The sequence below is a fragment of the Ciona robusta genome, chromosome 2, assembly GCF_009617815.1.
Source record: "Ciona robusta chromosome 2, ASM961781v2".
NCBI classification, from domain to species: Eukaryota; Metazoa; Chordata; class Ascidiacea; order Phlebobranchia; family Cionidae; genus Ciona; species Ciona robusta.
In genome coordinates, this window is record NC_143236.1 from 948,777 (window position 1) to 974,884 (window position 26,108).

The window sequence follows — 26,108 nt, forward strand, 5'->3', positions numbered from 1 at the left end:
GTGGGTGTATGTGCCCTTGGGCAAGTCACTTAACAGAAATTACCACACATAAAAGGTCGAAAAATGATTACCCAAAAGGGAAAATGTACTTGGTAACTCGTAAGCTAGTACGAGGTGTATGAAACAGAGCAACCGTGTTATTACGACTGGCTTTTTTTGGCCACGCGAGGATAAAATAGGCTAAGTAACATTCATTCCGTCACTTTATAGTTCTACCATAGATATGTCGCTGTAATGAACGTTCTTCCCGGTCTGAAATCCAAATCTGGTATCGAACAACACGTGCTCTCGTACTACGCTGAACAAACTTGCCGCGTGTACATTTAGTTGACATCTTCATGAAGCATATAGGTACAAATAGTAATAACAAACATAAACAAATGAAGAAAATATTGTACGCTTTTGGGAACACCAGCAGTATAGAAAGTATTGTAAATGGCCACTTCGCTTGGGCCGCCCTTTATGCCACGGCATGATTAAGTAATTGGGCAACTGTATTTTTTTTAATTTAACACACAATGTTAAACTGACAAACAATCACCATTCAAGTCGCGAGAGTAAAAAATCACAAGGAGGCACAAAATGTATGAATTTAGACACACGACTGCCATCGCCACGTCACGCGAAAATAAATAAACTGATCATTGTTCCTTCTTTGATTTTGAATTAAACATCCGATATCTACCAAGTTCACATCACTTAGTTTTTTTTTAGGAATATACATAGAACCATGGGGTAAGATAAGCCTTAAGGTATCCCATGTTTCCTGATAATATTTTTTCCAATAATACATTTTTGCATCTCTTTTTATTTTCTTGTCGCATTTGGTAGTAAAAAAAAAACATTTAAAGAATTATAAAAACTGTATCCTCATGACTCTCATAGACCGTTGTTGATTGTTTCTAACACAATCAGAATATTTGGATATATATATGCTTAAAGTGTCCCGTTTCCCCCCCACCCTACTACATTTATCTTTAAACACACCACTTTACGGAACAAGTGTCAATTTAATGTTTTGCCGCTAGCTGCTTAAACCGGCACGTGCTACTTGTTTGTCGTGCCCCCTGTACGTTGTGCCACCTGGCAACTATCATGTATTTCGTTTACTCAAGCTTCGCTCTAGTGTTTTTATTGGTTGTGGTTTTCTACTGCTCTATTCAACCAGACGGAGTATAAAGGCTACTATGTCTACACTTTAAGCGCGAAAATCAAGTTTACCTTAACAGTATTCAATATCTTGCTACGAAACAGTTTTTGGACGAAATAATAATTTATACAAACAACAGTTTTGAGCAAATTTTTTTACGATTGTGTAAATGTTTATCTATTGCACTGAAAAGTAAAAAGAGAGCAATGTTGAAGCATCAATACGAGTACCTAATCTGTACTAGACTAAAAACAAAATAAACCAACAACAACTGCTGGGAAAATAAGTAGAATGTACATTTTGAGAAAAAATTTTTCCTGCAAAAATATATATTAAAATAAGTACAAATAAAACTCCATGTTTAGATAAGGCGTCTTTTATGCAAAAAATTTAAATATTTCATCCTTGATTTAAATTACTATAAACACAAATAAGTTGGCAAATGACGTATTTTGTCAGTGTTTCTTAGGAGGGATTCAAACTGCGTTCCTCGGAAACGCAAAGTTTATAACATTTCAATTGAAGTTTACAAATGCTCACACACGAATAAATGAAACCATAATGAAACCAGACAAATTCATAAAGAGTTTTAAAACTAACACTCAAATTGAAAAACAATATTGCAAGCGAAAAGCCTGTTATAAACTAGGAACTAACTTTAAATATAACGAATAAAACATTACTAGGCAAATGTATAAAATGTATAAGCTACGCTAAATTTGCAGTAATCCCAACAGCTTAAAGAAAACTAGCTCGGCGGTGTAAAATCCTAAGTCGGCGTCTACGCGATTAGATAAAAGATATAAAAATGCACTTTTTATTACTATAAATATTTACTGTTCATTTAACGTTTTGTCCTAGTTACTAAAACATCCGCGGTTTCTTTTCCGCATGTTGTGAAATCAAGTTTCACGTATTCTGACCAAGCTTGTATAAGTTGGTCTGGCGCCATTCTGTGTAAAGTTTTGATTCTTGCAAGTCTGCATGGATCAATCTTTCGCATGCCCCAGCTTTTATAACCTCTGTCATCCTGAGGATACTCGCCGATCTTTTTCACCAGAATTCCCATGAAAGCGTCGTCAATAGGAATGATCCGACTTTGCAAAGACGCTTGGAACAACCGGATTGCCATCGCCCCGCTCATAACAAAACCACCACCCGACACGTAAGCCGGATAAAACTTTTCGGGAAACAAGTTATAGCTTACGTAATATTTCGAAGCTGGGTTTAGAATTCTTGGACTTCCATTTAAAACGGAACCGACAAATAAGTTTTTTCGCCGATTCTCTGGAAGTTCTTTAAGAAATATAACTATGTTTTTAATGTTAACAAAGACGTCGTCATCTCCCTTAAAAATATACGGGATCTCCCTACAGCTTTTGGAAAACCACTGCAGGTATAAACATTCTTTCAATGTGAGATTCCGAAAAGAATCTTGAAAGTTCCATTGAATAATGTCTTCGTGTTCTGCATTCTCACTTGCCAACTTGTCCTGAGAATTTTCGTTAGGACACGCCCCGAGCAAGAAAACTCTCCGCATATTTACACCTAATTCACTTTTCACCCATCGTTCGTCTCCCCATGTTTTACGTATTGCATTTCTACGATTTTTGTTGTTGCAAGCAGACTTAATTGCCACCAATAGGAAAATTTGTTCTTCGTAGTCAAACCCGTCAACGTTTTTGTTAGTAGAAACGTTAGATTTGCACTTTGACGTCTGTGAAATAAGCACAGGATAATCTCTACGTTGGCTGTAGACTAGAATAGGTTCTTTAGAGTTGGGTTTTTCTGGCACGGCTGCTGGAAGGACTAGATCTTGGTCCATGCTTATAAGACCTGGCATGTCATTTTTTTCTTCAGCAACCGTGGTTGTTGTTGTTGTTGTTTCTGTTGTTTGTTTGATCTGAATAGGTGTGTTGTGGTAGATTAAAGATCTGGCCGTTTCCTGCAAATGTTTCCTCATCGAAATCAGTGACATTCTTGTTGATCCGAATCCAAATGTATTGGTTTCTGAAACAAGTCAAACACCTCAACCTTAATGGGCCCGTGGGAAAAAAAGACAAGTAAAATAATTTATAATATCGATTTTTGTGCTTCCCCTACAAAAGGTGTGCAGGCTAGTATTGTAACAAACACGCATGGTTTGCATAATTAGCAGCATGCGTGGGCAAGAAGGCCTCACGTTAATTATTGATCACAAATTTGTTTCTCTAATGGAACAGATAACGAAATCTTCCCAGAATATATATATATTTAAACTATTAACTATTTTTGATGTTTTATAGTTCATAAAATGGGTATCCTTTCGTATATAAGTAAACTGCAGCCGTATGTAAGTTATTAGCAACCGTATATTACAAGATAAGGAAATAACAATGTAGTAGGGTGGGGAAGATGGGACACCTTTTCGTGTTGTTTTCTCGTCCCATTTGGTAGTAAACAAAAAACATTCAAAGAATTATTGAACCATATCCTCGCGGATCCTATATACCCTTGTTAATTGTTTAAAATACGATTGGAATATTTGGATGTTATGTACTAAAGGTGTCCCATCTTCCCCCTCAGTACTATATACATTTGGCAATAATTGTTCCGTTTGCTTTAGATGACTTCATGTGGTAATAAATTCAAAACTTACCATTTGTCCAGTTGCGATGTGCGGATGACAACACAGTTAACGCAAACTGAGGAGACCAACTGACAGGTTGTATTGTGATGTCAACAATAAAGGTCACTGCAACAAGAACTGCCATAACGACACTCCACCGTTTGAATACACTTTTCATGGTGACTAGTAGTTCGATTTCTTAGCCAGCCATTAGCTTTACATTTAGCAGTAACTTTCCGCACAGAGCATCAACTATGGTATCAAATACCAATCACTACCAATTGAAAACACTATATAGAAATTCGTATCCTGAAACAGAGTTAATATTTAATATTAAACAACTTGCCTTTTTGAGATATTTTTCAGACCATTTAAAATGATATATTTACATTAAATATAGTCACTCTCCGTCTCCGTATTTAGTTTAAGAGAGAAACTATATGCTTGGAATCGATCCAGCGCATGACGTTGGTCGTTAACGACAACCGAAGTGGATCGTTGCCTTATTACTATTTTTTCGATAAATTTATTGGTAATCTTGCGCACCAAAGCTATGCTGCATTACATCGATTATGGATTAAATATTCAATTTCAAAAAGAAAAATCAAGCAACATAGTAAAGTATTTAGATAATTAATAACCGACCAATGCGTATTAACCAGCACACTAACACAGCAATGAACATTACGAAGTAAAGATTAGTCACAGCTTCCTTTAGTAGGAAATATTCAAAGTTTGATTCAAAAAAACACCTCGGAGTACATACTAATTAAACCTGCCTAAATTTGTCGTACAAACGTTTTACAAATAACCTGCCGCAATAAAGTTTAAATACAAATGACGTTATTCTCTTTTTATCTTTTTTTTATACCTGTTGCATATATAGATATATATATATGAGAAATGGGCCTACTAATATTATAATAATGTGTAAATATAACGTTACGTAGTAAACTCCTGTGCTGAAAGACAACACTGGGTCATTTATGTAGTAGTTAAGTTTATACGCTATCCAAAAGTACCTGACGTGCATATACATTGCATTAAACCTAATAGCCTATCAACACACGTTAGGGAAAAGTAAATTAGCTGGGCGAACAAACGTAAGCATCACTAATCGTATACTTAGATCCAACTCACAACCTGTCTGTACTAAACACTGCAATTATCTTGTGTTTAACGCTATTGTGTCGCTTGATATTATACCAACTATCTATATTTGAAGATTTTGATAGAAGTTGATATATAAATCTCTCCTGTTTTATACATGTTCTAGATAAATCCCAAGTACAGCATGCAACGCATTCCGCAAACCACAACGAATAGAAATGATCACAGAAATAAGTTACCGGACGTAATTCAATTTCAAACTTTGCTTTACCATGTGAGACTGAAATAGAACAATAAAGTTAGCAAAGCAGCAAACTGAGAACTATATATCGTAGTATATACAGCGCTAGAGATACACACCGAAATTTTACCCACCAAAAACAGTTCAACACACATACAACTACGAGTGCTCAATTCTTATAAAAGACCTTAAAAGCCAATTAAATGTTAAATCTTTTTAAAACTCAATTGTTGTAGCGTAGTCGCACATATAGGCTATTGTTAATGATTTATACGCTGCGTAGGTCTACACCTCGCGCCATCTCCTATTCTCGGCACCAACACAAAAGCTGCAGCTGTGGAATCAGTATTGACACTTTGAATAACTCTCATTCGGCTAAAGTTTGATACGAACCAGATGTTATCAAATTATCGTCAATTTCATATTTTCTAAACTAACAATAAACTGACCTGTAAAACTTCTTCACTGCTTGGAAATGTAGTTGCTATATCTGTTAACAAAATAAGAGCTAAACATGCGGCCATATCAACTCTGTGGTCCAATCTTTGTTCTTGTAAAACTTTTACTTCAGATACACAGCTTTGTAGGTCAAGTAATTAGGTAAGTCAAATTTGACCGACATTTCCCTGCATACACTTGAAGTACATGAGCGAGGACGTGACACGACACAAAACTTTTGTTTGCCTTGACCTAGAACGAGATCCCATCAATTTATAACATGTGTTTGCTCACACCTTTATTCTTTTGTTCCCAGATGCAACTAGATTACATCAGTGCTAATGATAAGTAACAGTGTGGGGGAAGACGGGACACTTTTACCACATAATATTTAAAAAATCCTGATCGTGTTTTAAACAATAACAACTGTCTATGGAGTCATGAGGATACGGTTTAATAAATCTTTGAATGTACTTTGTTTATTACCAAATAAGACGGGAAAATATAATAAAAAGGTGTCCTATTTTCCCCCACCTTACTATACATTTTTTATATAGTTGGGTGAGGGAAGACGCGACACATGCCATTTGGAAGTAAACAAAGAACATTCAAGGAATTATAAAACCGTATCCTCACGACTCCCATAGACCGTTGTTAATTGTTTAAAACACGATCGGGATATTTGGATGTTAAGTGCTAAAGGTGTCATGTCTTACCCTACAAAACTATATATGAGTTTAGCAACAATATCTCTCACCATAAGCTTCATATTTGAAAGCCTAAATAACAACATAGATTATATATCAGCAAATAAAAACAAGCGCGACCGTAGCAAACCTTGATTTTTAATTTTTTTAACACTCTGTTTCTTCTCTCGACTTATTGTTGCAAATGGTATGCATGTTAATTGTTCTATAGCTCCGTTATATTTATCGAACATTTACGTTGCGAACAAAAAACTCAATAATTTCAGTCATCAGTTAAAACATGTAGTATGAGATTTTGAGACTGTAATGAAACGAGCATGTGTTTGCATAGTAAACCTGTTGTTTAAACAGCGTTTATAAGCTCTACATTATGCCGGGGTACGAACGTGACGTACTTAACTGAACAAATATATTCATCTATAAACCACAGACAATTGGAATCTATAGTGAATTTACAAAAACAACATTGAAAAAGAAACGCAAAAACTTTTAAATAATTTTACCACTGCATGAGCTTCACTTTATCTCTAAACTAAGCCATATACGCAGATTGAAAGTTGTACGGTTACTTATTCGGTGAGTTAGTATACCTGTTTATGTCTATATTCTAAAAAACAATTGGTCGTACGGCGATAACTTCTTATTCGAGCATAATTTTGAATAGTGAGACTGCCATATGGTCGCCAGAAGTTAAATAATTTCCAGTTAACATTGTAGCATATGTTTTAATATAACCACTAACACTTACTCTCTATAACACTCTATTTTTTAAGTGCGCTGTAAAAAGACTCCAACACGGATGTCGGCCGGACATAGAAAACCTTTGTTAAATTTCGTTGTAATACGAAATAACAACAAAGCGGTTTATATCTGTCATTTGTTATTTTAGCGTTTTAACTCGTGTTCAAATTATTAGTTGTTGGGAAAACACATGCTCAACTGAAGAGTATTTTCCTGTCTTAATATTTCATATTCACTTGTTTTAATGCCTTTTAGGAAATCAAAAATGCAGTGTTCTATCGTAAATATTATTTTTCTGTTTCAAAGTCCTAAGAAAAAATCGAAACCTTTCATTTCAAAATCACTTTTATTAACTTCATTTTGTAGGGTGAGAAAGACGGAATACCTTCAGCAAATATTATTCAAATGTCATTATCTTGTTTAAAAAAATTATCACAAGTCTATAGGAGTCTATAAGAATACGCTTTGATAATTATTTGAATGTATTTTTATTTACTACCAAATAGGACTTGTAATAAAATAGAACGGCGTCCCGTCTTACCCCACCCTACTATATACCTACTACAGTTGCAACGTACGACACTCTAACATGAAACTCATGACTTGAAATAGCAAGGAAAGTTACTTAAGAGTCCTCAGGAAAGATGAAGTGAGGCCAATGATTAGCTACAAGAGGTGTGGTCGAAGAGGCCTTCAAAAATGATTTAACTCGAGGAACTATAAAAAACATGGATGGCTATTTTGCTTGTGAATGAATAAGCCATGCATTAATCTAACTTATTTACCCTTATGTTGTGGGCAACGACAACCTTTATAACACGAGTGTTCTGTTGTACACACCTCGCACACGCCTTCAAGTTGACCGCATGTATAACTTTGTAAGATATTATTATTGAGCATCTTTTAGAACTTTATTGTGTGGGTGACAAATTAGACAAAACAAGAAGGACCATTTATTTGGAACAATTTCTTTTGTTTCCTCAACTGATCATAAATACAATTGATGCAATAGTTAAAACTGAACAAGAATGTACAAGAGCGCATATAGCTCCAATCAAAAGAAATATTTTGTATTTATATATTTTAATAATAGATAGGGAAAGTTAATACTTGACTATTTTTTTTCTTCTTATTTTTCGCCATAACGTAAACAAAACCAAAACATGTACCGATTACTGAGTTTACTAAGGGGTTCCTAACGGTAAAGTTTACCTGGCTTGGAACACTGTAATCATTAATTTTTCGTTAATTCGGGTGATTTTGTTCAATAGGCCTATACGTTTAATAAAACCATGCGTGGTTATAAATAATGTTTTAAGTACGATCAAATAATTAAGATTTAACAAACTGTTTAGATTTATCGCGTTTGAACATAGAACAAAATTATGGATATTTACTTGCTATAAATGTGCGATTTCAAATGTGAATATTTATTTTAAAAATTATTCACAGTTAGTAGAGTGGGGTAAAACTGGTCCCTTAGGCACATATATTGCACAATATTCCCAAAATCAAAATATACAGTATGGTGGGGTAATATGGAACACCTAATCATTCTATTTTCTCGTGCCATTCCGTAGTAAACAAAGAACAATTAAAAAAATATAAAACCGTATCCTCACGACTCTTATATACCATTGTCACTTTTTTAAAACACGGATATTGGGACATTTTGTGCTATAAAGGTCTTCCCCCAACCCGTCTCCCCCCAACATACTATATGTCGGTTTTTGAGTGTTATCACGGATTATAGTATACTTGTTACATTTAATAATTAATACACACGAGTTATTTAGAAAATTGCACAACGGGTGTAATTTTATCATTCCGAAAACATGCGGGGTAAAAGGCGGGACTGTTTAAAATCCTTGTTTATTTTGATTATTAAATGAATTTATTATTAGAAAAACACGCAAATAACATGACGTTGAACACTTTGAAGCAGAACATCAGTGCTGTAAATCCATTGTTGTTTTCCGGCCACGCGATAATAAAGCAAATTACAGTTACAAGTTACATTTATTCAGTCAGTATTGTTAGAACATCAATTGATAATTTTTGTGAATGAATGAATGTAACTTACTTTATGGTTTATCTTTAAGTTCCCTTGGCTGAATTCTTGTTATTAAATCGGTTTATTATATTTAAATTACTCCTGAGGTGTATTTTTTTTAATTAAAAGCAAACCCAATAAAACCTACACAGATACAAAGTGGAGTAATATTGGACAAAAAATAAAATATTTTATATTAAAAGAATTCTGCGACTTGTAGATATTCTACCGACCTTAACAGGCCGTGCTAGTTTATTTGACATAAAAAAAACTATATGTATATATTTGAGTTGGGAAAGATGGGACACTTAAGCACATAATGTACAATATTTCCCAATTCAAAATACATGATGGTTTTGGGTGACACCACGAAATTAATTGACAACAATTAAAAAAAAAATATTAAAACACACGAGAAGTTATTTCACGAGTCACATAACAGGTGTAATTTTACAAATTCAAAAACAAACAGGGTAGGACGGGACAGTTTAAAATCATTGTTAATTTTGATTAATTAATGAATTTATAAATAGGAATGCACATAAATAACACAAAGTAATACTGCTATAGTTGTTTAAATGTTACCTACATTATACATTATAGTATGGTATTTGGTGTAACAATTATGTAACAATAATGGCTTTGAACAACTGTTCGACGAAAAAGAATCGACATGACCACTTACGTGCACAAAAAGTTCATGCGCACACATGTTGGCTCTCTTGTTGCCATAAAATAGTAACAACATTTTTTAAACGTAGAAGTAGCATAGATATCATATATATAACTAGATAGCGCCATTGGCAAATTTTATGTCGCCATTTGGGCACGCTTGACTGCACACGTTTTGTCCCCATACGTAGCATCATAGCAACGTTGAGAGGTGTGCGCTGATTGATTTTTTGTGTTTACGAGTAATAGTATGCTTGATGCTGTTAAAATCATTCACGAATCTGTATTGAAAATGGAAATTTGGTGTATTTACAAAGATTTTCAATAAAAAAAGAAGAAAAATCAAAGAAAAAAGTCAAACAGAAGAACTTGAGTTGGAACTAATTGGTTTTGAAAAAGTATGCTCTTCATAAGTTGTTTTCTTATTTTGTGCCCACACGTCTTTGCTGTAAATTTTTTCCCAGATGGTGAAGGCGAATACTGCAGTATTTTTTGCAATTAATTTGACTAAACCAAAAACATAGTTATCTGTAACAGTACAGTCGAACATGTGTGAGTCCAGGCATCTGAACCATTTCAATAAATTTATATTTTGTAGTACTGCATATGCTATTCCATTTGGCATTTAGTAAACCATGTAAACTTTAACTATATTTGCACGCCCCTCTTCAGAAAGACCAACAACAAAAAAGTATCCAAGCGGAACTTTCCAAGACTGATTGACACCCAAAGCCATTAATACAAGAGCTTCTTTGGCTACAGGAGATGAGTCATCCAATTCATTATCTCACCAAGATCAACAAACCCTCTGTATTTTGTAGCATCCCATGACTGGTTGTTGTGTGGTTGTGTGGATGTAGCTTTGGCTTTTATAGCTACAAATGCAATCTCAGTAAAACCTGATTCAGCTGAGACCTTCGTATACCACTTCCGAATTTGTGCTGGATGAGGCAGAGCTAATCCGAAACATCGTCGAACGAACATGAAGCTAGGCTTTTGTTGAATAAAACTGAAGCATAAGTGCAAATGCCTTCAATTCTTTCGGATAAACTTTTCCCATTCCGGATTTAAAACTATCCTTTTAAAAATTTATTTTGGCACTTCACCAAAATTTTTCTGCAGCATATTAGCACAATTCTCACTAATCATAATATTTTTCTTTATTGCACCAATTGCTTCTTTTAATGTTAAAATTTATTTTCCAGTCTTCGTGATTTTTCTTTAGTTTTATTTTAACAAGACTTAGCCGATCTATATTCTTTTGTATTTTTTTACCAAGTTCCAAATTACATTTTCCCATTGAATAACCAGCAATACTGGTTAAACAACCCATTACAGGAAGAGTCGGAAACAAAAAAAAATCCTTTTTTAACACACATACAATTCACTTCATGTTTTTCATGTTTATTTCTTTCACATTTATAAGATAATGTCAGTCACTGATATTTTGAAAATAAAGACAGAAAAGATAAGAAAATTAGCAATGCGAAACAATGTCATTGTGTAAAATACTGTGCATTAGAAATAGAAGAACTAGAGTTTTGTGTTGTCATTACACATCACAATGTATTAATATATTGTTTTGGAAGTCTCTTTTAGCAGCTCGAAAAGTTTATTTTTAAGCTTTTAAAATCGGTTTCTTTTGTCGGAAAACTTGGCTTTGTTGTATTGGTTGGGGTTCTGTAAAGAAGAACAAGAGTTTATTGATTGCAAGTTATGGCTAATCTGGTGTATATAACTACTTACTAAGTTACTAGTAAGGTAAATGGCATACAAATTGTGGTTTATTTTTACACTTAAGACATCAAGTAATTACATTATTAATTTATAGCAGTTGTTAAACAGTATCTTCAAAACAGTTCGTAATTTAACCACATCTTCTATTAAATATTTATCAATTTTACCTATATAGTGTAATAGTTACTGGTTACATTTGTTTAGTCAATCCTGCAATTTTAAATTAAAAACTCTTTACACACATTAATTCCTAACATACATGAACTACTTTAATTTTACCACTTAGCGCGAAAAAGCGGTAATGTAAACCGGCCATGTGCTTAGCCATTAAAAAGTAACGCATTTACTTTACTATTTAAATCTTTAAAACGAAGAAAAACTGCTTATACTTACTTTCTTTCGACTATATCTACACAAACTGCCTTTCCCGCTGTCTAAATTGGGGCTCAAACTGAATCACTCAAGCGTGTCCTATTTTCGCTCACTGCTGCCATTGAGTGTGATTGAGTCGCGCTCTCTAGTTATATGTATAGCTCAGTGAGAAGTAGTAAAACCACAATAATGTTAATGTCTGTGTAAACTTGTAAAGCAAAATTTGATTTATATGGACTTTGTGTAAAGCCAAGTTCAATTAAAAGATTTTTTGTGTTACGTGAAATTTGGGCAAATGATACAATTACCGTCATCACAATTGGTTTCAGGTATGTACGTGTGTTATTCTTGCATATATACATCATATACATGGGGTTGTTGTATGTTGTAAACCTCGTGTTAGAATAATAGCAATAGGGTTGTAGGGGTTAGTTAATGTTTCCAGATTACATTAAGAGAGGTTTCTTCTCGAGCACTTAAATAACGTTTTTATACCGAAGGAACCAAAACAAGGGTCTCTTTAATAAGTGAGGGTCCACTTTGTTCATTATCCGCTATGCCCAGTGTCCACTGTGTACCATATATCATAATGGTCAAAATCCATGCTGGCCTGATCCATATAAGATATAGAGGACATGTAGATGTAGTCATAGGTCTATAGGAAAGATAGCAGACATAGCGAACACTAGTTAAAGGGACTGCCAAAATTGTGTTTTTATTATGCCTGGTAGCAGAATTAACAGAATAAAATAACAGTAGCTTATATAAACTATATATAAATTAATAAAACATGTCATTGGGAATATGTTTGGCTTGCCTGCTCTGATGCAAAAGAACTTATTGACAGTTGCACTTGTGCGCCTATAAATTTTATTTAGTATGTTAGGGATTTTATAAGTAACTGCCGTATTCTGTAGACTGGATAGCAAGAATGTCACCAGTATTTTGGGTATATATATATTATTGAGGTTTCTTCTGATTTTAAAATATATGTATTGTAGTACACTATTTAATGTTTTCACTCCACTGTGGTTTTCTGGGTAATTTACTTTCTTGGTAACTTGCTTTAGTAGAAATTGTGTCCAGATGGGATGTTCTATAGTTAGTAATTACTATTTTTGAGATTCGGCATTTAATACACAATTGAACCATCTAAACACTAAATAGTAGAAATTTGTTTGATTTTTAAGTTCTATTTTAAACAAAATCAGGTAAAAAGAATAGCCTGTAAGTTAATATACAGTAAAGAAAAACATATATACACATATAGTAGGTTTTTGTACAAAAGTTAATTTTTATTTGTTTTGCCAATAAGGATGTTTTATCAACTTGACTACAAATTTTGTTAGAAACAACGAAACAAACTTGTATGCTTTCATGTTGTTAAATATGCTTTTTAATTGTCGCATTAACAGATAGTTTGAACTGTGAACAGGTTAATTACCATTATAATGCATAATGGATGGTACATACACTGGACTGACAATGTAGTGGACTAGTGACACACGTGTTTTATATACAGACTGCTTTGATGGTTAGCTAATATTAAAACAAATAAACTTTGCAGTTAAAAAAATTTGTGTATAACAATATATAACATTTCTCATGCCATTAAACTCAATCAAAATATGAGAAGCTTTTCATTTGTTTTTTTTAGAGTTTTTTTACAGATAAATAAGGAATTAAAGTGACTTTCATTTTCATTCAAATTAAATCTGTATTATTAATCTGTACGTAATAATTTGAGTGTCAAATCAATCAATATGTATTTTAAAAAGTTGAATAGCTGCCATCACCTGCTTGCAATATTTTTTTTTGCAGCTTTAGCTTTGAGCTTTCTTAAAGGCTTATCGTTATCACCATTTTTTTAAAGTTTATATTTATAGATTTCACGCTAGTTTGTATTCGGTTGTATCTGTGCAGCGTTTAAATCAGTGCTGCAGGTTGGCAGGTTGCATATTTTAAATACCACTTAAAGTTTGTAAAATGATTCTAAGGTATAATTCTGTTTCATTAAAAACTTAGATGATATATTATACTAATACGGTTTGAGGCATGATGAAAATATGTAAACTTTCCGAGCAACCATCTACTATCAACATAATTGTTTGCCTTGAGGGATCTTGCATACCTACTATTGGGTCTTGTATTACAGTGGTGAAGTTTTTGGATTCATACATGATATGTAATATTTTGGTTAGTAGTTGTGTTTTTGATGTTTATAAATATACCTTTTTCATTTGTATTTAAACGTCATGATAACCACTACTCAATAAATATATTATGCTTTTTGTAAGCAAGTTTATTGCACAGTTCTGTATATATATATCTGTTTAATGTTTTGAAAATATTAGTTTAAAATTTTAAATAAAGATTGTTGTTCCAATTTATAGCTGTTAACTCTTCGTAATAATATTATTGGTTTGGATTAAAGAAAAAAGTGTCAGCAATCTTTGTTTGTGTGTTTTGTAATCATCACGCTAGACCGTCCCCGCATTTTTACACACTTAACAAATACGATTGGTTTTCGCCTTCTCTTACGTCATAGGCAGACGCGGGCGCGAGACAGCTTTCGGAAAGCGTCTGACTTTGACGTCATAAGGTTGCGATCGCTCTGTCTCGAGGCGAAAGGATAGAATTCGTGATGAACAATCACATTTTGTTTTGTGGTGGTGCTATTATATTGGTTGTTGAGGTTGCTTTAGGAGTTTAGGTAGAAGCTTATTTATATGATCTGTTTTGAAAAGTACAGCTTACGTCTTGCATGATGTTTCTGTGTTCTGGCATCTGGCTTAGTATTTATAATCAATAAAGACCAGATGCATATAGACTGCCACCGAATCAGTGGTTTTGCTATTATTTTTTTCATGAACCGGCTGGTTTAGTGCAGATGTTATTTTCCGCGTATAATTGTGTTTTATACTTAGGTGAAAGTATTTCTATAACGTGAATTCTATATTTTTGTGGTTTAGTTTTTGATGTCCACAACAAAAGTCACCTATCACTATAGCTATACCCATAAGTCGCGTGGAAATATAGTATGTTTCTTCTTACGTAAGAAGCTTTTACGCGGTCCTTCTGTTGCGTAAGCATTGTGGAATGTATTGCACTTTTGTCTGATTCGCGAATCATTCCTAACTGACCGCAACCACCCAGGCTTCCGTAGTTCATTGTTACGTATATAAAACCTCATTGTTCCCTTTACTCTAATAAAACACTATTTGGTATTTGTTAATTTTCATCGTTTGAAACCGACACCTTTATTCTCCCGTGTTCAAGCGAAACCAACTAAGCCGTCTTATTGTTTTCGAAATATGTTCTTACGTAATGTTACTAGAGCCATCTGCTGTACACAAACTTTATGTAGGCCGACTACCGGTGAAGTCTTGCTTTTGTGATAATATTGCTTAAGTCTGCCAAACCTTTTATACGGTCCTAAAAAAACATCTATTGGTGTTATAGATGCCAATGGACGGTATTTTTCAATCTTAAAAAGATTCTGTTTTTAACTTTTAATCTAAATTTTTAGTTTATTGTACTAAAAAGCAATTTTTATGGTTTGTTGGAGAATATAAGTGTTAGTTTGGTGTACAATTGTACATAAAGATATATTGGAATTGCCATGGGCCACCATCTATATTTGTACACCAGTACACCACTACTGCTCGAACCGCGTTTGCTGAGCATGCAGCATTAAACAATCAATTACGGAACAAACGCAAACCTTCTGACGATGTATCCTGTGTGAAATACGAACCTAACGCCGGATACTATGATCTCACAGATCCATCTCGTATTGCTCCTCTTCGGTTATTCTCTTCTTTTCTCCTTACTATTTCCTTTTGCTCCGGTCTGACGTCGTTTTTTCGTATTACGCAGTGTAGCGGTATTACCCATGCACATGCGGTAGGGTGTATATAACCATGTATCCCACACACCTTTGTTGTTCGGCAAAAATAATACGTTAAATACGCTTTGTAATATAAAGTAATATTTTGATACGAATTCAGAATAATATACATAATTAACGTCAGTCTGTGTGTCAAGTCGGATACCTCAATAACAACACGCTTGGTAACTTGCTTATGCCCGTGGTGGCGTGTTGGTTAAAGTGTTGTAGTATAAACTAAGAATCACTGGCTTACAATGCAGAAGCCACGTCAAATTACAAAAAAGGCGGACAATAACAGTCACGTCGCTTCCTCAGGCTCGTGACGTAGTCTAACTGCTTCCTGGCTCTGTAGAACGAGTTCGCAGTTAGACGAAGTTTTGTTGCTCTATGTGTTCAATCTGTTATCCAGAAACAATTGCGTAGAGGCGGTTTTTCAATAACAAAATATAAGATAAATTTTGACAATTAGTTTTGCAACGAATGATTTATTCTTTTCTGTTTTTTTCATTGAGATCATAGTAAACAGCTGTAATTTGTTTACAGTAAAGATAATTAAAATAAATGTACATTGTGTTACTGTGTATTAAGTTTTAAGCTGTTTTTTTTGCAGGGTTTTCTATTGCAAATAAACTAAAGCAGTTGTTTAGTGTTTACCATTGCTTTGCTACGTTTAAATTAGTTAATTTAGATAATGTTGCTTGTTTGTGGTTGCTTCATTATATTTCTGTTTCCGTTCCATAAAAGTTCCATAAAAGTTTAGTAGTTTTTTTATTTGCAGGTTATCGCCCCCTGACGCTGATATATTGAACTAGGGCTGTTGAATTTGTAGAACAATATGTTCGCCCACCTTACTTTAACACTTCTTTCACGGAATGGAAAGGAATGATTCAAATAAACTGTGCAGTAATGGGATGAACATGCTTCTCTCCGCCATTGAAAGAGAGCGGCAAGCCGCTGAATTTTCTTTCAACTCCGCCAAAAACACGTCATCGTTTAATCCACATGCACAAAACTGTGAGCAGACCACCGAAATCGAAAGCAAAGGTCCTGATTATAGTCTTTCTTCATGCTTAAACGTCACAAACCCACTGAATGGTTTGAATCTCCAGGCATATTCATCACCTCTCATGTTTCCTTTTATATCGCCAGCAAGTCATACACAAAGCACCCTTACTCCACCAGCTGTACCGGTGTTTGGATCTGTAGAAGGAACAAATGTGTTTGATCTCCGTTGTGTTGCCTGTGGTTTACAGTGCAAGACCATCGCTGAGTTGCATTGCCACATAATGAAACGGCATTTAGCTAATGGATTGCATGCCTCACCTGATCTCAAACAGTCGGACCGTATTTCTGCATTTTCTGCAGAATCTCAGGCAACGGAACCAACTAGATTAAGTGAAAGTACAGATCATGTATCATCATCAGAGTTCCCAATTCCCACGCCAAACTTTGCTATGTTGTCAAGTTTCCCTTCCTTACCAGCCAATGGATTTCGACCAGAACTAAGCTCCGTTTACCCGCCTGGTTCAACACCTGCCTTTGGCGTGCCTCAGTCAATCAACTCAATCCGTTTACCCCAATTTCCGAATACATACAACGTGATTAACCCATATCTGCCTTACTCAGGATTATTGGGAATAAATGGCGTTTTTCCATCGGTAACTGTGCCCGCCAATGTTAATGCGGTAATGCCGCCTGGATACAACCCTTACGTTGGTTTTCCTTCGGTTGGATCCCCGAACTTGCTTTCCACAAGATTTCCTTTTATTCCCGGCGCCGCAATGAATGCTGCTTTGGACAACAACATCGGTACATCTCCAACAATGCCGGTTCATGACAAGAACTGCAACGACCTCGTTAATTCTAAAATGCTTCATCGTCACTTAGATCCTCTCAGTGCAAACTCCAGACATACGGATCCGATAAAGCGTCGCCTTTCAGCCCCAATAATTAGCCTTGGAAAAAACTTCAAGTTTCCCCACCCATACAACAGACTTGCTAAATCAACTGTAAGCAGTGGCCCTTCATGTGCCGCGTTACCCGAACATACAGAACAAGCTTTAGATCCGAACTCTTACCGCCATGCATCCCGTCGCAGTTCCGTATCCGAGAAACAAGAGACCGATGATAAAGGATCAGGAAACCGAATTAACGCGAAGTCTATAGAACAACACATTTCAAAATTAATTTCTAACAACGAAAAGGTTTTGCTTAACCCCGTTCTAGAGCGTGTGAAACCGCGCCGTGTCTTTCGTAGAAACAGTTTAGATCCAGCCTCACTTTCATCCTATGCAGCGTCCATAGCTGGAAGACATGTTAGTGAAGGCTCCTATCCTAATGGGGAAGAAAACGGTTTAAATAAGATGTACGGTGATGTGGTCCAACAAACATTTGCACAAGACGGTTATCCATCACCTGACGTTAAACCGCCAGGCATATCAACCGCTGAATACAACAAGATGATTGAACTGACCAGAGCACCTGGTAGTGGAATTAGAAAACACTCGATGGAAAACTACGAGAACCATTTTCGGTTCAGTAGCAATGACAATGGGCCTGCTTCAAACCGATTTCTTGGTAAAAGAAACTCTTTTTCCGGCCCAACATTTACTGATGCTAAGAAACCAAAACGGACATTCTTTGAATGCAGCGATTGTGGTGTTCGGTACCGAAAAGAAGAAAACTACATGATCCATAAACAGGTTTACTGCAAGTATAAGAACAGGCGGGCTGGTTTTGGAGAAGAGCAATCTTTCTGTTCGAGCAACAAACCTGATATTTCCCGTGTTCCTTATAATCGTAATGTATTGAAACCACATAACAACAGTTCACTTGTAACAAGTAGTAGCCAAGCACACTGTGTCGTAACATCCAGTTTACCGCCACATTCAATCGAAACTATGTCTATGAACCAATCGTATGCTGATATTTACAGAACTAAGATTGCAGAAGCCGAAAGACTACATCCGTTATACCCAATACAACATCCAGATACAGAAACTACCCAGACCGGATCAACAGATGACAAAGAAATATCAGAAGGAAACAAACAACCCGTGAATACAATTCCTACAAACAAACTCCCTCCCAATAAACGTCATATGCATCTAATGCGACATAATGACGATGATAAAAAAACGGAATCGGAACATGGTTGCACCGGAAAAGATTCCCCACAAAAACTTAATGACATAAGTATTGCTGGCGAAGACGAACAATTCCCACCAAGTCCTACCACCATGTCATCTGAGCGAAACGGTCAACAATGGCGCTCCATCAGTGAAGGTAACACCTCTACTAACGACTTATTTCATTTCGCCGAATCGTCGGTTCCCCGAAGCAATTACAAATTACTTCTGCATCAAATTAGTTTACGTAACTTGCAAGACATGGGCTTAATAACGAAACCACAGACGCTGTCAGTACCGAAGGAACCAACGGCGAAACAGTGGCATCAGGCGCAGAAGAATTGCTACGTTAGCCACCTGGATAAATTACGTAGGAGTTCAGTTGATGTGTCACCTCTCGCTCAACACGTGCGAAGACCGTCACTACCAGTCATGCTGCCAATGTACCCACCCAATGGTTTAGCTGTAAACCGAATTCCAGAGCTGCGAAACGATTTCTCTTGGCTCGGTTCATCTTCACTAGGAGGGCAAATTTCAAGCGATCGATCGTCGCAACAACATTATTTTCCTAAAGAATCGACCATTGTTCCGCCCAAACATACTCGCGAAGAGACAGTAAATATACACAAGCCACTTACAAAAGCAGATTCTGCAGTTGACGTCAATAACAACAACAATGAAAGCGACAGGTCCAATTCTCCCATGGAAGCCTTACCGCTGAACAAAAGGTTAGTACGATTTACGTCATTTATACGTCATGCTTTATTCAAAGCTAACTAGGATTTGTTTCAGTCAACCACCCACAATTTCGCCTCATGATTTACTTCAAGAAAAAGAAAGAGCGCAAAATGTGCAGGTAATCATTCAACACAATCCTTAAAAGTAATAAACGTTCAATTGTTTATGAGCAGTCGTGTTTCATACATTCCTTTTAGGTTTAGTTTAACGGCCACACTTGTTAAATGATGGGATATTTTTCTACGATCTTAGTATGCGTGTGTGTTTAAACAACCACCCTCACGTTGTTGATTTCTCTTCATTGTTTTTCCGATCTTTGTTCTAATATTTCCCTACAAATCAGGATCGTATTAACACAAGCGATGTGAACAGCACAACCACCGAGCTGTTGGTTTCTCCTTCGTCAACTATAGACATTGTTTCAACTGAAACAAAGGTATACTGACCCCTTTTTATTTTACCTACTTTTTTTGCTTCCTCGTTTCCCCTTTCTTTACTATTTTAGCTGGAATGATTTTAAACATAAAATCGCCGTATTTTACTAAACATGATTTTTTGCAGCTCGACAGTCCGCATGGGGTTCGAATATCCCGCCTCTTATACCCACACATGCACCCGACACTTGGATCTGAAGTGCATTCAACTTATTGCAGCATCACCAGCCCCCAGCCCACTTATGTAGAGGTAACAAAGCAGGGTGACACACCGCTTTCAATGTACAGCCAATGGGCGGTATCGGAACCAATCCTAATGCCTCCTGATATGACAGTAACGGATATATTAAACTGCTGCAGGTTAGTTCAATTCATCCCAATTTTACTGAATGTTTCCTATTGTTAATTGATTGTTTTATTGTATTTATGTTTTGGCAATACCATGTATAAGTGTTATCGTATATCAACTTATCTGATGAAAAGTTAATGAAAACCTTGAAAAACCATATTTAGACCTTGTTGACTGGCGTTTTGGTCGATCATTTGTAGTAATAGCAGATCTAATGTAATTCACTCTGTCACGATTTGCCGCAGGCGGTCGAAGGAAGGTTTCAGGAAAGGAGTTATCGTAACCGCAAAAGCAGCGGAGAAGTTAATCGTTACAGACACAAACAAAGCGTGGAAGTCAAGCTCCGACACCAAGCAACCTGCTATTGACGATCTCAATTGTTCTGAAGCGGACGAGGGTTCCGATATATTTGTCCCCAAACTGCTCATACCGACTACGGATATTTCAGCGTGTTGTATCTATACTTCATGTTGTTACGCCAGCAGCACTCCACGTAGACAAGTTGAAACTAGCGACAGTTTAAAGCCGACAGAATCAGATGTTGCCAGCAATGATTGTGCTGATAATGTCGATGGAAATAACGATGAACCGGAGTCAAGTTACATTGATGTTGTTTCCATCTGCGAAAAGTCCCCACATATAACCCACACTGAGCATGATAATGAGCCGATGGAGAAGTCAAATGATTCCCCTCGGTATAATATTCAACTTTTGTCTCACTTGATAAAACGTTCACGTTCTTTATCTTTCAGGGGTGAAGATTCCGCAAAAGAATCGCTCCCTCAAGCTATAAGGGTAATTATATTTGTTTGCCTTTATGGTTTAAAACGTTTGTTTTATGATGCGACGATAACAGAGACATAAACATCATTTGTTTACCACCGCTGGCACCATAACCACACTAATTAGGGCCCATACCTCGTAATAAAAAGACAACGAGTTCGAACCTCGATGCTGCTACCATTGTGGGCTCGTGCATCCGTTAAACGTCGTCAATTCAAGGGTCTTGAGTAAATGTATAATCTATAAAAAAATAACCTGCAAATTTGCAATATAGTAAACACTCGTAACGTCGTAAGCAATGTGTTTAAAATAAGACTCCCGTGTAACTGTAGGAGTCTATAGAGTGCCGCACCATTTAAGAATAAATGAGTAACACTCATTCTCACTACGTATATTGGATACGACTTTAATATCATAGTTTATATTCAAGCAGGCTGTGCATCCAAGCAAGACGTGTGGGGAGTTGTCAGATCATGTGTTACGTCGCTGTTCATTGTGCAGCATCAAAGCTGGACGTAGCGACCTTGTACCTGAAGCTACTTGCCAGATATGTCGAGATTTCGCAACAACTTGCTTCACGAAAACTACAACCTCAATCCCCATTCTCTCCACTATTAATAACTCAAGCTCAACGTCGTCGTATTCCCACTCTAATGGTTACTTAGATAAAACGAAAGGTTGGTAATTTTGGAGATATTTGTGGCGGGTGCGGTTTTAAACATTACCCATAATTGTAGAAAGTACACGTGTATGGATCCTACAGGTATATATATTCTATACAGCTTATCAGGCAAAATTAATATAAGTCCTCACATTCAATGTTATTTTTTTCATGTTACAGCGTTATCTGGTAGCACGCAACATTGGGTTTCCAACACAACACGTGAAAATCAAACTGTGTTTCAATACCCATCTCCAAACTCAAGAAAAGCAAGTTTGAATGAAACCAATTCCCCTCATTCACCCACCCCATCCACAACGTCGCTGGGTGATGGAGAACACGAAACGATGCCTGGGAACGAAGATGGCGGGTCAGTAGTCAGTCCATCGCTTGCTGAGGTTGTGTCTGAGGTCATACGATCCGCTGCAATCCAATCGAAGCTGCAAACCACAAAGAAACATCGTCTGCCGCAAAGCCGACCTCTACACCCTTTAACTTCCCCACACGATATTTCCAATCAAACAAACGAAGAATATTCAACAAACAACAGTAATGCTACACATCGGTCGACTTTGCAACACGATCAAGTTAACGATTCTGTTGATACGACTTCAGGTAGTGACGCAACGTTACAACATGATGACGAAATCACGAAGTCTTGCGCGAAACTCAACTGGCGACGGCTGGCTCTTTCATCAAGGGAATCTCAATTATTTCTATACAAAGCGAACATGTTACAACAAACAAACGAGGTAGGGCTACGTAATAAAAGCACCGCGTTTACGAAACAATAACTAACCAAGCGCTTGTATTTCTAGCACGAGCTTTCAAACAATAAGGGAGGGACAGAGGACCAAGATGACGTCACAACCATTGTTAATACAAGTAAATGAGCAATTTGAGTTCAGTTCGACTGTCATTATGCCTCGTTTACGTAAACTGAGTTAATTTTGGATTTTTTATATCAAATTTTCTCATCATGTTTCACACTCCATGTTGTAAAATTTTCTTCACATTGTAAATATTAGAAAAATATTCAAATCAAGTCTTGGTTAATTGCAGATGATTCAACACAGACCTTCCACTCCGATGATCATAAACTAAATGAGAGTGATTCAATATATCAAGATTCCATGGTATTTGAAAGCGACGACGATCAAGAGCAAATTACTTCGGTAATTAAATCAATTACATACGTAAAATTGAATTACATGTTAACGAACATTCATATCTCTCGTGTTTTAATTCAAATACACATTTATTTGAACAAAAAATATTTTAATATGAGATATTACATATGTTTTTTGAATGGTAAGTAAACCACATAAATTTCACAGGATGATGTTCGTGGATCTTCACTCGCTCGAAATTGCGACGATACAGCGCGCCCTTACAAATGTACTGAATGTAAAGTTGCCTTTCGAACAGGTGGACATCTTGCAAAGCATCTACGTTCAAAAGGTAAAACGAACTTTTAAAACTTACCATCGACATTAAGCCTGGTGATGGCAACATTATCATTTCATCAAAACGTCCAATATTTTGACGTAACAGCCGATTCGATTTATATTATACCTGCACGGCCTACTAGAGATAGTAGACCGTGATACCTGATACCAAAAGTTCATATGCCGGTATTTAATTTCTTTACTCGCAGGCCATACTGTTGCCATGCAGAAGAAAACGCTTAACAGACTGAAGATGCACAAACTTGGTACTCCAGCACCACACCCGGGAGTTGCACACGATGATGTGAGAACCCCTCAACATGCTGATGGAGCCTTGTCATCAACTGTTCCTGTTACGACAAGTTGTAAAGCTTCGCCAGAGGTACGGACCTATACACTGAGTGGTTAGATGGTTTATATGATTTCTATATCTTTATGGTTTATATGGTTTCTATACCTTTATGGTTTATATGATTTCTATATCTTTTAGTTGATACGATTTCTATATCTTTAGTTGTTGGATGGAACTGGTGGTTTAGCACGCGCACAAGTTCGTGCATTATTCGAAGGCAACGATGAATATGCTTGCGTTCCACACTGCGGCAGTTGCGATGACGTAATCACGACGGATAATGCCGATGAATTGCACAATCCAAGACCTTTCAAATGCCTTGCTTGCCGCGTTGCTTTTCGCTTTCAAGTGAGGTTACCCAAACAAGTTGATTAGTGTTTGATGTAATTATATTTCTTGTCCCAGGGTCACCTTGATCGTCATTTCCGGTCAAATCTGCACCTTATTGCGGTTGGTCATTATGACCATGATAAAAGCGAAATTGGTAAGTTTTTACTAAACTTTATACACCTATGCTGTACTTACAATTAAACTTACACAGATGTTTTACCCGAAACTGATTGTCGTCTTTTGACGTCATCAACTCCTCTTCCTAGCGACTCCTTAGTTCCATCATCCGCTGCCAAACCATTAAGCCATGAAGCGGCAAAATTACCACACGCGTACAATCACTTAACGAACTCATCGCTTCAAAAATCGACATCATCTCTGTACGGTGTCACTCACGTTCCATCGCGGAGAAATTCAAGTTTAATCAATCCTGATGAATCAAATATAATGAAATCTCAATCAACAGATAGTAGACCAAGCTCTGTCCATGCAGAATACATCGACGGATCGGTTCTCCCACCAAACAAGGGTTCAAGTGCTGGTGTATATCGTGTCACACCATGTAATTGAACGCTACCTCATCCAATAATGCAAAATGCGGTTTACTCGGGTAACTCGGTACAACAGGAAACTCGTCCACCTTAAAAACCCTTATCTTATATATAAATATATATTGTGTGTGAACCTCCAACCTATTGTTGCCTATACAGTTGAGAGATTTCCTCAAGTTCCTGGTTTTGTTCATAGGTTTTTATTTTCTTGTAGACATCACTTTTTATTGCAAATGATATCATTCCTATTTGCGTGAATGGCATAATCAATGCATTTGGTGTTATATTTACAACGTGTCACCGGTGCTGAAAAGCATGACACTAACTACCCAAGAAACGCCATACCCCCGAAGTGGTTTCTTTTCGCCCCTTCGTCTGTCGTAGTCGGCCTTGTTTTTACGTTTTGCTTTAAGCAGATATTATTGATTTAATTGTTTTCTAATATGCTTTGTCACCTGTGCAATCGTTAAGGTTCCAGTTTTCGTTGTTTTTTTACTCCCAGCGCTTATTTAGCGTGAAGTTCACTTGCTCGTGCTAAACACAAACCATGCGCAGGTTTTAATCGTTCACTCAGCGACCCCGCGTTTTAACCTACGATGTGCTAACTATAGCTTTGAGATTATGTTTTCCAGGTGCTGTGATTAACCCCGAGCTTGCGGTGGTCTCCCGCCTTCTGCTATTGTTCCATTGTAATTTTGCCGAACGTACATATGTCCGTATTGGCTGTTAAGCTCGTTAACTGAACCACGTTTACTTAAAAGTTTTATCTCGAACATTCCAGTTTAGATCATTAACTACATCTCACATAGAAACATGTGCTTTTGGTATTTTTCTGAGGCGCAACATAATATGCTAACAATTTGTTCTTACTATTGTTCCATGTCACTGCAGTACAATTTACACGCATTGAGTTCCATTAAATCAAGAAATTGCACTCGCATGTCACTCGGGCAAGTTCCTTAAGCTCCAATTTAACTTGTAGTACCAACAAATAGCAATTCACCTAAAAATTTGAATCAATTTATTCTTTTACCTACTATTACACGTGTATGCATAACATTGCAACTTTAAAACGGTTCGTCTTTTTCGTTTTAATCGGAACTGTTTATATCGATTAACAGTACAACCATCTGGACTTCTGTGTGGTTTGATTAAAAAGAACCAACGTTGTTTAACCGAGATATTTCCTTCCTATGTTTGTTGTATATCGTTTGCTTTCTCAGAGATTCTTGCTTTGTTTATGATCCGTCGCTTTTTCTCACTTGAATAAACCGAAACACCGGTGGAACTATTGGCATTTATTTCTTAAATAATACACGATATTTAAAATAATACTTTTTGTAGTACTATGGGCTAAGATCTACATGAAACTCTTATTTCCTGATCGTGTTGAAATGATTAACAACGCTCATTTAGAGCCGTGGCACTGCGGTTATGTGATTCTATAAATATTCTTTGTTTACTATCAAATGAGACTAGAATAGAAAACGAAAGCATGTTCCGTCTTCCCCATGTACGTTTAAACAGCATGAAAATGCCTTCAGCAAATTCACAGTAAATATGTATAAAAATGCAACTCGAGCGTCTGTTAATCGTGATTGATACGCCTGATT

The 26,108-nt window shown here is 36.3% G+C and overlaps 2 protein-coding genes and 2 long non-coding RNA genes across 6 annotated transcripts; 2 read left to right on the forward strand and 2 right to left on the reverse strand.

The window, feature by feature from the left end:
* Positions 1 to 1,288: 1,288 nt before the first annotated feature.
* LOC149739546 (N-acetyllactosaminide beta-1,3-N-acetylglucosaminyltransferase 2-like) lies at positions 1,289 to 4,104 on the reverse strand. Of its 2 annotated transcripts, none has more exons than XM_089873238.1 (2): positions 3,789 to 4,104; positions 1,289 to 3,184 (listed from the first exon to the last, which is right to left on the reverse strand). In XM_089873238.1, exon 2 carries the CDS (start codon positions 3,126 to 3,128, stop codon positions 1,995 to 1,997), a length of 1,134 nt encoding a protein of 377 aa, XP_089729364.1. In that variant the 5' UTR covers positions 3,129 to 3,184; positions 3,789 to 4,104; the 3' UTR covers positions 1,289 to 1,994. The 2 variants fall into 2 exon arrangements, with proteins under 2 accessions (XP_089729364.1, XP_089729363.1); XM_089873237.1 differs by having other exon boundaries at positions 1,289 to 3,160; positions 3,789 to 4,099.
* A 5,605-nt stretch (positions 4,105 to 9,709) lies between these two features.
* On the forward strand, positions 9,710 to 10,976 carry LOC149739547 (uncharacterized). The gene is made up of 2 exons (XR_016384399.1): positions 9,710 to 10,118; positions 10,393 to 10,976. It is a non-coding gene; the product is annotated as an uncharacterized LOC149739547 (long non-coding RNA).
* A 127-nt stretch (positions 10,977 to 11,103) lies between these two features.
* Positions 11,104 to 11,993, reverse strand: LOC149739548 (uncharacterized). Its single transcript, XR_016384398.1, has 2 exons — positions 11,851 to 11,993; positions 11,104 to 11,400 (listed from the first exon to the last, which is right to left on the reverse strand). It is a non-coding gene; the product is annotated as an uncharacterized LOC149739548 (long non-coding RNA).
* Positions 11,994 to 12,018: 25 nt separating this feature from the next.
* Positions 12,019 to 25,783, forward strand: LOC149739549 (uncharacterized). 2 transcript variants are annotated; one of them, XM_089872220.1, is made up of 16 exons: positions 12,019 to 12,158; positions 16,500 to 19,577; positions 19,642 to 19,705; positions 19,931 to 20,023; positions 20,149 to 20,381; positions 20,616 to 21,065; positions 21,123 to 21,165; positions 21,584 to 21,830; positions 21,995 to 22,566; positions 22,633 to 22,699; positions 22,877 to 22,989; positions 23,152 to 23,275; positions 23,472 to 23,644; positions 23,777 to 23,962; positions 24,020 to 24,098; positions 24,156 to 25,783. In XM_089872220.1, exons 2-16 carry the CDS (start codon positions 16,594 to 16,596, stop codon positions 24,512 to 24,514), a joined length of 5,787 nt encoding a protein of 1,928 aa, XP_089728346.1. In that variant the 5' UTR covers positions 12,019 to 12,158; positions 16,500 to 16,593; the 3' UTR covers positions 24,515 to 25,783. The 2 variants fall into 2 exon arrangements, with proteins under 2 accessions (XP_089728346.1, XP_089728347.1); XM_089872221.1 differs by having other exon boundaries at positions 21,587 to 21,830.
* Positions 25,784 to 26,108: the final 325 nt, after the last annotated feature.